Source organism: Pholcus phalangioides, unplaced genomic scaffold, assembly GCF_987345545.1.
Source record: "Pholcus phalangioides strain wild (caught in Gottingen) unplaced genomic scaffold, Ppha-v1.0 ptg000039l_1, whole genome shotgun sequence".
NCBI lineage: Eukaryota > Metazoa > Arthropoda > Arachnida > Araneae > Pholcidae > Pholcus > Pholcus phalangioides.
This window is the reverse complement of record NW_028301625.1, coordinates 23,136,980-23,153,487: the sequence shown is the minus strand read 5'-3', so window position 1 is coordinate 23,153,487 and position 16,508 is coordinate 23,136,980. Positions and strand designations below refer to the sequence as shown.

The 16,508-nt window shown below is 35.6% G+C and overlaps 1 protein-coding gene across 1 annotated transcript in view; it reads right to left on the bottom strand.

The window, feature by feature from the left end:
- Window positions 1-369: 369 nt before the first annotated feature.
- Window positions 370-16,508, bottom strand: part of LOC149065722 (lachesin-like) — an 87,255-nt gene continuing 71,116 nt past the window's right edge. Inside the window, exons 5-10 of the mRNA XM_089253767.1 lie at window positions 13,096-13,227; window positions 11,446-11,736; window positions 8,667-8,735; window positions 5,689-5,763; window positions 2,562-2,657; window positions 370-683 (exon numbers count right to left, since the gene is read on the bottom strand). Coding sequence (XP_089109893.1) covers window positions 550-683; window positions 2,562-2,657; window positions 5,689-5,763; window positions 8,667-8,735; window positions 11,446-11,736; window positions 13,096-13,227 — 797 coding nt within the window. The 3' untranslated portion in view covers window positions 370-549. The remainder of the gene's footprint in view (window positions 684-2,561; window positions 2,658-5,688; window positions 5,764-8,666; window positions 8,736-11,445; window positions 11,737-13,095; window positions 13,228-16,508) is intronic.

Below are 16,508 nucleotides of genomic sequence, written 5' to 3'. Positions count from 1 at the left end.
AGATTCACAGTTCAGGATTTAAAATTAACGAAAAATTGGATTTTTTTTTCAAAATAAAATTTAAAAAAGAATCATTTAATAATAAACTAAAGACAAACAGATATCAGAATGAGATGAATACGCAATTGTTTCTTTAGACAATGAATGTTATGATTCCTCACGTTGCACTTTCTGCAAAAAACAAAAATGAAACTTGGCACGTTTTACATTATACATACGCGTGTGAAAGTTCGTATATTTTTGGAAATTTTTTTTAAATAATTCCAAATCTTACACTCGTTGAATTATATTTATATATCAGTTAGCACATCTAAATAATACGCAAGACCGTACGTCTGTGTGTTTTTCTTTCTTTTCTTTTTTTATTTTCAGTTTTTGTCCCACTGGACCACTTTGGTGCCCACGAGGAAGCTCTTGAATCTTGAACAGCCGCTACCACATGTCACAGAGATAAACATGGCTGTCCACGAACAGAGAATCTATCATGTTGCACTATCTAGTTGGAACACAAGTCGCAGACGCCACAAAAAAGAAAGAATCCTATTCAGATCAGAACCTCTGAATACGGGCAACGTACACAAACCAAGTTGTGAATGTAGCGCTTGCCAGAACCTGAATAGAATTGATGCCGTTGTAGCCCCTGTATGAGCCATTCATTGTCTGGTCGTTCTGTTTATCCAGAACTGAAAAGAATAAATTCGAATAAATACTTTAAAAAAATATGTTTATATTCATATAATACAGGGTGTTCCGTAAATTTGTAAAATAGTTTAAAAATTCATAAAAATTGAAAGAATTGGTATATTTGAATGCGGTTTGAGAAAAAGTCATTCTCACGATGAGGTTTTTCAGAACAGAAAAAAATAATTTTAAATTTTTGTCGATAGAAGGCGATGCACGAAAGTTCAGCAGTAGTGATGGGACCTGGACATTCCTTCGATCTCTTTTGGGTCCGAAACTTTTGTAAAGCCTCAATTCGTAGCTGAGGTAAAACAACATAACATAGAAAGATGAAAAACCAACGATTTTTACTCAAAATAAGACACCAAGCAGCTGTTTCGAGGCTAATATAGCCCTTCTTCAGCTGCGCTTCTTATAGCACAAACTACTTGCATGAACAAAGCACGTGGTTGATAGTCCCAATAGTGATTCTTTATCCACAGATGTCAACATCACAATGAAAACCTTATGTAAGTGCCAAAAACAGAAAATTTTAGAAATGAGCTGTTAATCGTACATCCTGCATTTTATAGGACTCCGATTTATACATATTTCAGGTGGCTTTCTTTTTTGCAGCGCCCTCCATCGATACAAATCTGTACTATTTGTGTACCATAAGAAGATTCCCCCCTTTTCTGAAAATAACTTTTTTGCAAATCAAAAAAAAAAACATTACTACGTACTAGTACGTTAAAAAAGTTCCGAAACTTATTTTATTACGGAAGAATGAATACACATATAACCTGCTTATTTGGTGTTTCCTTCCTTGTGCAATTATGCATTTTTACCGTTGTTCATATAAAGATTTAAATGGATTGCGACCTTTTTTTTGTCACATCCTCCTTGAGAATCGTTGCCTCTTAAGCAAATTCTTTATCCGAGAAAAAAAATGGAAAAATGCTTGGGGCAAGATCAAGGGAATAAGCTGGTTGTGAAAGTATCGGAATGTGATGTTTGTAGCACGTAATCTGACACCAGGAGGGACCTGTGAGTCCTTAAACGTCTGCATGATTCGGTGAGACACAAGCAACCAGATTTTTGAAACGCCAATTCATGGATACTCCATGACGATAATGCGCCGGTTCATAGGTCCCTCGTGGTATCAGATAACCTGTCAAAATATCACATTCTGATACTTTCAAAACCAGCTTATTCCCCTGATCTTGCCCCACGTGACTTTTTCCTCGGATATGGAATTTGCTTAAGAGCAACGATTCTCAAGTTCCGAAAAAGTGCAGTGAGTAGCGACGGAAGCAGAAGAGGATGTGCCAAAAAAGTGTTGCAATCCGCATTTACATCTCTGTATGAATAATGGTAGAAATGCATAATTGTGCACAGGGTAGTAAGTTCGAAGGAAACACCAAATAAATAGGTTCTATCCTATATGCATTCTTCCGTAATAAAATAAGTCTCGGAACTTTTTCAAGTGCTTTTTGCAGTACAATTCCTTCAATTTTTATCATTTTTGAAACTATTTAGGAATTTAATGAACGTCTTGTGCGTGTAAAACATTAGAAAAATAGAAATATTTTGTTTTAATAAATACATTATGTTGTTGTGTTCTAATGAAACTTCAGCAAATTTGAAACAGAAAGCTACACGAGCTCGTAATTCTTGAAAATGCGACTGAAACAAATGATGAATGAAAGATGGTATTCTGTTAGAAGTAAATTTGATTAATCATTGTCGTGAACAGTAATCTTATTTTCGTTCTCAACTTGAACAACAGACTGTAAATTATTTATAACGTGACGTCAAAATAATTTCTCTCGTTGCAGTTAGAATGCTATTTCACAACCCTGTCATCGACTGATACAATTTTATTTTGGAAAGAGTCTTACTTTTCTCTCTTGGCTTGTTGTGAGCAGCCGATGACGCAATTCCTAATGTCGTATCTTTCTCTTGAAGTTCTGTTGAAAGCTCCGATTTCCGAGAAGCTGAAACGCAAATCATAAAATACGTATAGCAATAAGAAAAATAATGTAAATGGCCGTATACATAAACAAGTTGGTGCCAATCCACTGTAAATATCAGTCGTAAAACTTATTGCCACTAAGCAGAATTTTAGATTGAAAGAGTACACTGATGGCTATCGAAAATATGCAAAATCTTAACGAAAGAAAAGATTAGAACAACGCGGATAGGGAGAGAGAACGGAGTACAAATGAATATCATTGCATCGTCTGTACAAGATATACACGCCAATAATGCACGTCTATAAAATCGAACAGAAAACCTGCTATATATATATTAAAATCATTCCTCATGGTTGTGTCTGGTTAGGCCTCTTTCCCTATAAGAGCGAGATATCTCGTGTAGAGATATAGAGTAAATGGTAGAAATATTTTAGACCAGTGTTCTTCAACCGCTGGTCCTTGTGAATTTTTAGCCGACCTACGAAAAATTTTGTTTCATTCGTGTATCCATTATTTAATTCTATTATTTGTTAAATATCGTACCGTCTAAATATGGGTTTTTATTTCTGTGTCAGCCGTCAGTAGGTCTACGGATTTTTTCTATTCACACCGGTCTATTCACACATTCTATTGTTTCTCCTATTTATTTTTTTTTGCAAGTCCACCACACTATTTATTTACTTTTTTGGTGGGGGGGGGGGGCTCAAATTATTCGTCCCATTTATTTATTTTTACTTTTTTTGACGATCCGCAAATCATCATTTCTTCGATTTCTGAGGGTCCGCAAAATTTTTAAGCTACTTTTTACCGATCCGCAATTCCGAAAAGGTTGAAAAATATACTGCTTAGTGTCTCTTTTTTTTCCTTTTTCCTCTCTCATCACACAACGCGACGTTTCGTTAGTAATCCTATGTACAAAATTGTTTTGTTTTTCAAAATCATTAGTCTTGCCTACAGCATGTTGTAGTCGATAGCAGAGAGCTAATGGCGTATGTAATCTTTCTGCTCAGACACAAGGTTTGTCTGACTATGGTTTCTCAGTCGATCCGCATTGAAGCTGAAAGATGTCATGCGCCGCGAGATTACTGCTTCGACTACGACATCCTAAACGCTAGTGTAAATGTTTTTCTCACTTGATGCTTTGCAGCATTTTCTCACATGTGAGGGGTGGACACATCGAACACTTGGGTTGTTTTCACATTCCCAAGTGAAAAACACTTGCTGCACAATCTAAATGAATTTCATGTATTTTGTTAACGTGGCGCGACCTATCGGTGAGAATTTTAATTACTTTTTTTTGTTTAAAAAAGAAAGCCAACTCTTTGACGAGTTTAAGGACGTAGACTGCACCACGGTACGTCAATTTATTGATTTTTGTGTATTTTTTTTAAATCCGTCCAAATTTATTAGACAGCCTGTACATGTTTTTATTTTCTCCTTTGCTACGGTTTAACGAGTAAAACACACAACACAGAAATATAGAAAAATCCCCTCCACCTAAATCTTTTTCTCCTCTATTTCCTTATATAAACGAATTTCCTAACCATTTACAAAGATATGTCACTAGTCCTTCAACGGTACAGCGTCCAAATTTGTTAATTTGTTGTCAAAAACCTGTACGTAAATGGGTTAGTTTCGCTTAGTTTTATGTCTTTGTGAAGAAATTCGGAAAGCATACGGTTATGACCTTGATGGGTGTTTTTACAGGAGATATTTTAAGAAAGAAAAATCGAGCAACATCCAGATTGAATGAACATGATGTTGTAATAATTCGTTTTCATTGAAAAACAATGTAATCGGTAGTTCTACGATACCCCCTGCAGGTCTTGTGTTTATGCTTCTGTGATAGTTGCCCTCCGGAGTAACGTATGATCTCGCTCGATCTAGCATGCTTGTTGTTAATCGAGATTGCGGATTACCCATCCGAGAAATCCACGCTCGTATTACATTGAATCAAGTCATGATGATGTGATTGTGAAGTCAGGAATAGCGAGAGGAACAAATCGAATTAACTTGAATGATTGAAGCAGCCTCGCTTTACAAACAAATGAGAATCTTAAGCACACGACTATTGCGGATCTTTCTGCAGCAGAAAACCTAATTGGAAAACTAGGGGGGGGGGGGTGCGTTGCGCAATATCCAGTTTGTTTGCACTGGAACAGCTGGGAAATTTCTTTTTACTCTATCTATTGCTGAAATTGCTTCTGATTTTATGCTTCAAGTTTCAAAGATGTGTCGAGCGTTACTCGCGAGGACAAACGAATGGAGCTATTTTAAAATACATGGTGGTCATAAAATATCTTTGTCGATATACGTAGCTCTAGGAGGCCGCAAAATCAACGAAATCGGATGAAATTCGAGATATAGTTATTCCAGCGTATGTGCTTGAAGATGGGAGAAAAAACTAAACCCTAGCTTCTTGCGGTTACGAACACAAGGAAAAAATTTTGAACAATCCAAATGACAACACCCACTTTTATACATTGGAAAATGATCAACGTATTGAAAAAACATCAATGGCGTCGGAACGGTACCTGTCACGCCATAAATGTGGGCGCACGACGCAAAGATCTCACCAAGTTGGTGGTGCACTAGACACTTGGTCAAAGACTTCCGCGGATTTGAAGAGTTCCCCGGCCGAGCTTCTAGCGCACCAGCCCCTTGGTGAGATCTTTCTTGTCTGCGTCCTGCGCCCGTATTTATGTTGTTACAGGTACCGTACAGACGCCATTTATATTTTTTGGATACGGTGATCATTTTGCAATGCATAAAAGTGGGTATTGCCATCCGAATTTTTCGAAATGTTTTTGCTGTGGCCGTAACCGCAAGAGAGCTTTATTTTCACTTCGTTTATTTTCACATCTTCGAGCGCATACTCTGAAACACCTGTCTCGAATTTCATTCAAATTCGTTGATTAATGCGGCCACAGGGTCTTGATATCGGCAAAGTTTTATTTTATGACCACTCTGTAAATATGACATGATAATTATTATAACTGCATTTTCGATGGCCATAACTTTCTTAGATTAATATCATACGCTATATACATACCGTCATTATCATCCTTGTACAATGAGTTTTGCCATGTACTTGGAAATATTTTCTCACTTGTCGTATGCTGCGTACCTGAGTTAAATTAACACAAATATTTCAGTATGGAAAACACACTTATTCTTTTGATAAAGACACATTTTCCACTTACAATATTTGTTAAATTGTCCTTTCACAATAAGAGACACCATTTTTTTTATGCTGAAGAAAATTAAAGATGCTGTAAATCAGTGGTTGTCATCCTTTTATAGCTCATGGTCCCCTTTGGACCATATTTTCATCTCGTGGCCTCCCTCGTCTTACCCAGGGGCCCCCACCCTCATGTCGGAGAGAGATCTTTTCTGCTCATTCAATTGAATTTAGTTGAAACTAAATTTTTACAATGAACAAAAATTTTATCAATAAGATCAATCTCTGTAGCCCTGAGCCACGCACAGACCCAGAAGATGGGGGGTGACCATTTCCCTCGAGAGCCGAATTATATGGGGAGAATAGGTCTTGTAAGATATGGGACGACCCAACAAACGTACACAGTAAAATTCGTCCCTCCCGACACATTATTGTGGGTCTGCACCCACAATGAGCGTCTCACCACAGAGAGCAACAGACCTACAAACAGTACAAATGCAATTCAATCATAACACATCACTCACTTCACTTCTGAAATATAGATGGCGGTACTGAAAAATCAAACACAACACTACATACGCACTCAGATTGTTAGGTACATACGCAGTTAAACATCCGGCACAACTCACTTAGGTAGTAAATCGCCCATAGATGCTGATAGACCTGAATTGTGCTCGGTTTGAAAGAAAGTCATATTTTTCCAAACATATTTCACTTGAAAGCTTTACTTTTTCAAAGATCGCTGTGGGCTCCTTCACAACTTTTCTTGTTTCTTCTTTCTTCTGATTTTCACCCGTGCCTCCACCACCCAGAATATCCCAGGACCACAAGGGGGTCATATTGACCAGGTTGAGAACCATTGCTGTAAATGGACAGAATATCTACGCAGAGAAGCCTAATACAGTGACACCTTGACACAGCGATACTCTGCGGACCAAGAAAAGTTATCGCTGTAAAGGGATTATCGTAATATAGAGAAGTAGCATTATCATCAGGCATCACCTAATTCATGTTACTATCTCTTCTGAATTGGCGTTGTTAGTACCACCATAAAATGCATTTATAGGCATTTATTCGGCAGCAAAAAATTGTAATTGATTAGTTGATGAATAAAATTCAGTTGGTTCTTTCACCGTGTATATAAATTAGCTTCCTCCACAGTACTTTTGTGTACTACACAAAAAGTAGCTTTATGGCAATTGCATTAACACTTTCGGAGGGTAGTTGATGCAATTGGCATGTCCCTTTTACCGACTCCGTTCATATATCGTCATACGGCAATTTGCAATCAATGGAGTTGGTTGTATGGGAAATGTATCGGTGGTCGCCCCAGGCTCCGTAGGTAAAGAACTTGCTTCTAATGTTTTTGCCCGGATTCGAACTGGTGAACCTTGACGGTAACTTTCATAGTGCAAGACGAGCATCTTACCACAGCGCCACTCGGGCGAAGCATCAGCAGCTGGTCTTATTGCGAGTGGCCTGAATTTTTGGGTTTGCACTCTGTGGAATGGCGTAGAATCGCTGCAGAGCTGAAGATGTGCTACAAACTAGTCCACCAAAGCGTTTATCTAGCATCAGTTAGCATGTTTGCCATGTTACGGTGAATATGATAAACCCGATTATTACACATAATAAATGGTTATTATGCATTACCGCTGAGAATTTTATCAAATTTGATAAATTTCCCTAAATTAATTACTTGATTATGTGCACACAGTGATTATGTACAGTACCCAAGGGTCGTTGGTAAATTTCATATATTTCTCTAAATTAATCACTTTTATGACCATTATGCATGATATTCAAGCATCGCGTCGTTGGTAAACATGATAAATCATACTATATGATATACTATACATGGTAATTCATACATGTATTGATTGTATCATTATATGGTGTATGATCGTAAAATTTGTTATCATTATATTGGGTCCGACTATATTCATCACACGTAATAGAATCATCTGGAATTTTTTTCAAATATTTATCAAATTCACCAGTTACACTAGGGTATTATGCATAATCACATAAATGACGATAAATTTCAAGTATTTATAAAATTTTCCAACGACAATTGGTTAGTTATGCGTAATCGCTGGTAAAAGTGATAATGTTTTCAGTATTTATCAAATTTACTAGCGTCGCTTGGGTGTTATGCATATTCGCGGGTAAAAGTGATAAATTTATAGAACTTACCAAGATGATTGATAAGTATGCAAAGATCCAATTTATCACATAGGCATCACCTCCGAATAAGAATACCAACGGCCAGAAGAGATGGTTTTTCCACTGGTACAGATGCCGTGTTGCCAGAGTCTGGAACAGTCTGCAATCAAAACTTGCATGCGCCACCTACGCAAAGTTTGCTGCCGCTATTGAAAATTTCGACCTGGGTCCGTACGCGAAGGGCTTTCCCTACTGCTATTTTTATTAATTATTATTATTTATTGTTTTATTTATTATTACTTTTACGATGTAAGTGCATTTCATGCCTTTTGAGGTTGTTATAAATAAATAAATAAAAGTTTAAAAAAAATACCCATGCTATTATAAGCATCCTTGAAAGAACAAAAACTGGCGAGGAATTTAAAATAAATTGAAGGTGATTTTGAGTGAAATATAAAAATTATCGTTGTATCAATTTTATAATCTTCTCAAAAAATATCGTTATAGACGGATTTATCGCAGTAAAGGATATCGTTGTATCAAGAGAAGTTTAAGATTAGACTATCGGCATTTCCAAACAAGTGTCGAAAAAATAGCGTTGTAGAGGGATTTATCGTTATATCGAGTATCGATGTAGCGAGGTTTCACTGTAATTCGTAAAACCTGTCCTTTTTTGTACTTACCTTCGTTCTTGGTCGATTTGCTGATATACTGAGGGAATGTTGAAGAAACTGTCGTTGGACGAGGTATTTCTGAAAATAAATATGAAACATTTGCAAATCTACAGTATGTGGCAACAAAATGTTCCACCTTAAAGTGTTCTCATCACATCTAGGTGATAGACATAAAAGGTTGCTGAATCATCTATCGCAATTTGAATTAATATCAATGCTTTGAAGTTCTTAAAATGACGTATGAATATGGAAGAGCAGGTAAACTTTGCCTAACAATACTCAAAAAAATTACCAGCGAAAAAGGCAAATACAAGGAAAATACAATGGATACAATCCAAAATACACGCAGCTTCATTCTGGTGAGAACGTTTGACTTAGACAGACACATAATTTTCTTTCCACTGAACAACCGAGAATTAAGATTCGGTAATACATGGATTTAAATTTCAGGACGCGGAAGTTTTCAAGTAAAGTCCACGGCTAATCTAGACTTCTACGAAGGCACACATATTCGGGCCTTCAAAAGTAAACTGGTAAACGGCAATAAATCAACGCCACCGATTGCAGCGCCACGACTTAGGTTCATTACGAGCAGGAATTATAAGAAAATTCGAATAGACCAATCAGATATCTTTATTTTGTGCAAGTTGTCAATCAGGGCGTTATAGAAGACTTACAAACAGGCGCACGGCTTTATTCTGTGGTCAGGACATTTTATTTGGTCAGACGTATATTTTTTCTTCCGCGAAGCAACCGAGAGTTAAGTTTTGGTAATCAATTCAAATGGGATCCTCGGTCAGCGTGATACTTTTTTTTACCCACTGAAGACGACACCCACAGCGTGTCGAAATGCATTAGGAGTTTTGTATTGCATTTGCTTTTTTTTCGTTGGTGATTTTTCTGAGACGTATGAATATATTCTAACAATGTCTAACGTTTTTACTTTTTTATTGTCTCTAACTAGCTGATTCAATCATTGATCATTTTAGTCGCACCACGGTCGGTTCCTGCGCGCGAGGGCTGATTAGATCGGGACCTACAAGTTATTGCCGATTCCGAACGGCAGCCTTTTTAATACTCACCGAGAGGTTGGTACGCCAACCACTCGGTGTGTCTAACTAGCTGGAAGGTTTAAGAAAACGAGTTCGTTGACAAGTTAAAGACTTGAAGATATTTTCTGTGCGCACACGCCATTTTCCTGCCTCAAAATAAAGTGAAAGTGCTGGAACAACAAGAAGTAGTTAAAAGGTTAAAACAAATCTAAAAAAAATAAATGAATATTTTATTAATAACTGAAAAGTATATTCCACCGTCACGCGAAATGTGTCTGTCATGACGTTAGAATAAGACGTCAAGTACGGTATTGCCTGAATAGGAAGAGAGAAAAAACTTCAGTCTTTAGTGACTACTAAGAAATAAGAAATTCTTTTTTTGAAGAAAGAGATGAGTTAGCAGTTTTCGTTGGGAAATCATGACACTGCAGAGGAACATAAAATGAGAAGGTCGACGCTAACATGATATAAGATGACTTAACATTTAAGATCTCTAGATATATAAACCTCACACATTCTCCCGAGAGGGAAAAGAAAAGAAATATCATATAAAACTCCCAGCGAAAGTAAATTAAATCATAACTTTAAAACATTACTTCATTCTTTGGAAGCCGGATTCTTTTTATTATTGGTATATATTGTTTTTCCCGAACAATAAGCGGAGAAATTCGAATTTTTGTGAGCAAATATTTTTCGGCTTCGTTCTTCTTTACTGTTTCCTTTTTGAAGTGAATTTTCTAAAATTTAATATACTTAATTTTTCTTATAGTTTGAGCCATCGGAACGCCGTGTCTAGTAATAAATAAACTCGGTATTCTTTTTGTATGTACGATTAATAACGTTTGGAAAATTTAAAAATCTTTCCGAATATGGGAGTTTTACCTGTACTACAAAAGTATCCTCGTTCTTGGAAAGAGCTCAAATTAATTTCAAAGTTCGATAAAATATTTTGGTACATTATAAAATATGCATCATTTTTCAACTCGAAGAAATAATGATATTTCATTGTCAACTCGGAACTATTTCACTGACTCGATTAACTTTATTACATGCTAGCGTCTAATTAAAAATTGAATTACTCATTTTTATTATCCATCTTTGTGAGAAGCGTTGAATACTTTGTTTCTATCAGTAATATTCAATATTCTTCAAAATTCTCTTTAAAAACAACCATATTCCGAAGGAATTCCGAAATTTTTCAGAAAACATCGGGGTTACGCTTTTGTGTTATTTCTTTAGCGATTCATCGAAGATTCCCAAGAAATGCAGTGTGTGTCTCAGAGCACCACCTGAATCCAAATTTTGATCTTGCATGAAATCGCGTATCAAGGGATGTTATTTTAACTAACGATGCCTGGCTACTCACGCAAGCCAATAAGTTATTTCTGTTCAGTGATAATTCGCTCAGGGACTTGTAACGTTAAATCTCTTTTGACGTCAAGAACTGAATAATTTGAGCTCAAAATATTTACTCTTCGAGTCCGCGAGTTAGCGCTAAAGTTGATTCAAATAACATCAAGTTGCTCGTCTGTAAATTTGATAACATTCAATGTTAATGAATTCTCCAAAAATTAAAATATTTCATTTGTCATATGCAAATTTCCAATTGCATGGAATTGGTGCAAAAATCGTATGTTTTCATCAAAATAATTGATTTGAAAACAAGATTTTTAGAAGAGATAAATGAAGATAGAGATATATATATGAAGAAAGAATCGATTGTTGTCAGTTCTTACCGTACAATTTTATCGTTCCTTCAGTTTCACCCAAAGAGTTTTTCGCAACGCAGCTGTAGTCGCCAAGGTCTTTTGGACTGAGGTTATTTATACGAAGCTGCATTTTTGCTTTGTAATGTCCAGACTCTTCTAGGAGTGTATTGTATTTAGAATTAGATAGAATCATGATTCCATCGTCCTTTACCCAGTATGTGACGGACTTTGGATGACTCTCGAGCCTGCAGTCTAGAACTACGTTGGTTTCAAGAGGTGCTCCAACTAATTGGTTGGGTATCCAAATCATAGGAGCGACTAAAACAAGAAATTGAAATCACATATTTTCAAAAATTACTTGAAAATCTTCATAATTTGGTTCAGATGTGAAAAATATAATACGATTAGCTGTCGATTTACGACCTTAATAGGTCTCATACCTTTTAACTTAATCAAAAAAAAAGCCCAAAGAACTATGCTGTAATAGAAATATCAATAAAAATAGCAATCTGGCATTGATTTATTTCAAATTTGATACACATATATTCTATTGCTTGTGTTATGCTATGCCAACACAATATTTTACACAACTTAAATGGGTGTTTTTTGCAAACTTTCAAACATTGAGAATATAAATGCATTGTTAACATCCTGCGTGCATGATAAAATTGCATAATATCAATGTAAAAAAATATGATTGAAAATTAAGAAACATGTTTAGTTCATCAAATGATCCATTCATAAATACTTGACATACAAAAATATAAAATATTTAGATTTTTTATTTTTTATTTTAAGTACGATTGAATCAATTGAATTTCAATATTGTGCCTCATTTTGATGAACTAAAGAGTCTTCTTCATTTTGAATCAATTTTTGTTCGGTTCCATTGAAGTCATACTATTTTATCATGCGCGCAACGTGTTAGCAATACATTTTGTTTTTGTTTCTTAGAAAATGTATTGTGGTGTATCGAATTTCAAATAAATCAATGGTTAAATAATATTTTTAATGATATTTCTACTACAGCATAGTTTTTGAGGTTTTTTGACCATGTTAAAATGCATGAGACCCGTTAACGTATCGAAATTGGCTGTGATCGTGTCACCGATTTCTTGTAATATTCATTATGCAGGGTGCATAGGAAGCAGCTAGCACGGCCTTTAACTGGTGAACCGTTGATCCTAGAGGCATACTTCCTATTGGAAAAAGTATCCAAATAACATGTAGAACTCAGATGCGTTATTCAAGTTTCAAGTGATTGTATAATTATTTAAATAAAAAAAAATAACTTTTTATACAGACACCCTGTAACCAAAAACGGGTAATAAGTTTCATCCGGATTTAAAGCCGTTTTTTTCAACTTTCCTCCGTTTTTCAAATTCGAATATCTCAGTAAATATTGCCCTTAGAAACGTGTATTATTATTTTTTGACATAAAGAAAGACAGGGCAACATCTTTCTAATTGGGTTTTTGGGCACAGGGTGTCCGTATAAAAAGTTCATTTTTTTAATTTTAATACTTACACAACCCCTTGCAACATGAATGACGCGTCTGAGTTCTACACGTTATTCGGATACTTTTTTAACTAGAAGTATGTCTCTAGGATCAACGATTCACCAGTAAAATGCCCTGCGCGCTGTTAAATATGCACCCTGTATATCTGTTTTACTTACAATTTACATTGAGCATGATTCTTTTGCTGACAGAAGGTTGAACCCCATTGGAAGCAATACACAAATAGGCTCCCATATGCAACCGACTCACTCTACTTATATTCAGAACTTCGCCTTCTAGGCTGGAGGATCCTATTTTGAGAAAAAACATATTAAGACTGATGTAGTTTTTAAATAGTCACATATCAGAATTTCTTAGTATACTAATAACAGAAATTGAAAACATTATTTAGACTACTCTTTTCGCATGGAAACTTCTGATTACACGCGTGTTAGTGTTACACATTCCGATTACACGTTCTAAATACAGATGCTTAATTTAATTTTTTTTCCCCTTGTAATTAATCAAATGTGTTCCTATTGTTTCAGTGATTTCTTTCATGGTTCTCATTGCTATACAATTCATATGAACTTTCTTGTCGTTGATGAGGCATGAAATGTCTTTTTTATTGATCGCCAAGCGTTTTTTCTATAAAGAAATAATACCATCATCGTTTACTTCTAGGGACAAGGAAAAACTTGCGTTAATCTCTTTTGCTCGATTCTTTCATCACATAAAACGTTTTTTGAATTGAAAAATCAACTTTGTCCTTAACTGAGAAGAAATAATATTTTTCTACTGAAATGAGAACAGGTAATTGCTTTCACTTCCTCTCTCTTTAATTACGCTTTTGTTCTGTGATATCAAGTCTACATCTTATAGCTTTAGCTCTCGTAAGATGTGTTGAATATATTAAACTTGATTCTTTTCTATAAAAAAAACTAAAGAAGAAGAAGAAGAACGAGAAAATTATGCAAACACTTTTTTTTAAGCTTCTCTAACTTTCTTTTTAGACAACGAAAGATTTTTATTATATTTTTCACCCATTATTTTCTGTTTTCTTGTTAACAGAAAATATCTCAATTTTCTTCAAGCTGATCGTGTTTTAGGGAAAAAAATCATTAAGGTAGTTTGTGTGTAATTAATAAAAATCAGCGCATGACCTGTATGTACCTTATAAGCATTGAATATTTCGCTTTAAGTTATGGTCTTCGATACGGTTTGGCCCTGTAAAATTCTTTGAAATTTTTGGAGTAGTTTTTGCCAATATAACATGATAAAAAAATTATTATATATCTAGTAGTATAAAAATGTTGAACCATGAAAATTGAACTCAATGAATATCCGTAAAATTTTGTAGGAATATATTGTGTCTTCAATTAACTAACACAATCCCCTTTTTGCATTTTTAGTAGAAATTATGTAACTATGAGATGCATTTAGTTTGCTGGAAACTATATATAGTCGAGTTTACTGATAACAAGCCCTCTGATGATTTGAAAAGTTGAGTGTTATAAGCGAGGTTTTGAAATTAGCTTATATAGCAGTTGTATACATGCATAAAGTGCATTACTGAGATTGCCGCGGAGAAAATAAGCTTATGAAGTACGTATTTAAATTTAATACTGCATGGAAATACTTTTTGGAAACTCCCGAGGAATTTTGGAAATTTATTAGAGTACATGATTTATATACGAACATGCACATAAATTTTTTCATAATTTAATTGATTTCGTTGATATTATTTGAGTTTATGCTGATAGTTTTTATCCAAAGTTGTCAACAACTGTACAATTAATTTATAAAAAAGAAAGTAATGCCCATACAATTTTGTTTGTCATCAATCAACATGCTTTTGCATAGTTTATCAACAGGTAAAGATTTGATGCTTCTAAAACAGTTCAGATTTCTACTTTTCCCGAGCACAACAGGTGTTTGTTTGTCATCTACCAGGTGATCCAAAAGTATCAGAAAAAGTAAGCATTTTCAATTATACGAAAAGCTTCAACGATGAGCAGTTTTGACAGAAATAGAGGAAAGGGAGGAGTTTTTTAGATAGCAAGAAATTTTTATCGTCAGAACAGTTATATTTGATACTAACAGGAAGCAATTTCTGGCTATTTACCACAGGCGAGGATCCAGAGCAATATGTTAGGGAACCCGAATTAATGGAAGCAAATGGAGTAATGTGAATATACGTCCCATATTTTACAGGGCAAAACCATTATTTTGCTTTGTATTTCTGGATCTTGGGGAGAGTGATGAATGCCCCCATCGATTCTCTCTGGATCACGCCTGATTCATTACACATCCATCTATCAGTAGTGAATGTAACTATTACGAGTATATTTTCTGTTATTAAAGAAATTCTCACTGCTTTCTGTGAAAGAATGCATAATGTTAATGCAATGAATGTTACACACATATATACTCGTGATAAGCCGACGCCCAAAAATCAACGCATTTTAAAGGGGAAAAATTCTTATATTTTCATGCTCCAAAAGTTACAACGAAAAATGATTCAAACTTTATAATAATTTGAAGAAACATTTTATGTAAATATTTTTCCTCTTTCCATTTTTGCCGGCAGATACTTCATAAGACAGCAATGTTTTGAATGGATTAATGGCTGCAGCTTGGTTGATCACGACTTTTACCGACTCGATGAAAAATTGAGTTTCACCTGGAAGGTGAAACAAAAACCATCTACTGCAAGAGCCGCAACTGGAGTCGATCTACTGCCCCGGGCGCCGGACCAGAAGGGGGGGGGTGCAAATTTCACCCTTTAATCGTTCCTTCAACATTACAAAGGAAGCGCCAAAATATGTGTGCTTGCCCCGGCTGACCTAGCATCTATTTGCGGCCCTGTCTACAGCTACAAAAATCACTCTACTGGTCAGTAACGCCATCTATAGCTACGAAAATCCCTTTACTGATTAGTGATTCCATCTAAAGTAGTCCAATGATGTCACGGATCTTCAAGCTAACCGCGCGGAGGCCATGTAGCTATATGATTGGGTAAAGTGGGGGGTTCGATATTTTCCCCTCAAAGACTAACCCGTGTATAAGCTGACCGCCCCCCCCCTCCCAATTAAGGAATGAATTACTCAACAAAAAATATACGACAGTCCTTTTTTGACTTCATTTTTCCAGGTTTTTGTTTGCAGTATGTTACATTCGAATTATTTTCTAAGTTACGAGAGTTTTTGGTAGGTTATATCCGCAGTGTATATTTTAAGCGGAGTATGTAATAATAGAGATAAAAACAGAAAATGAATAAGTCCAAAATCGGATCAGCCCGTGTGTATTTCACGCACACCTAATTTTCCCATATAATTCGGCTCTTGGAAAAGTGATGATCACTCTCACCTTCTGGATCTGTGCCTGGCTGAGGGATCCGGAGGTCGATCTTATTTATAAAATTTTTGTTCATTATAAATTTAGTTTTGATTGAATTCCCATCGATAAGTAGAAAGGGTATCGCTCTCGGATGAAGTTAAGACCCTGGATAAGACAGGGAACCACGAGAGTAAAATATGGTCCAAGGGGGGCATGGGCTAAAAAGGTTGAGAAACACTGCTCTAGAGTCTGT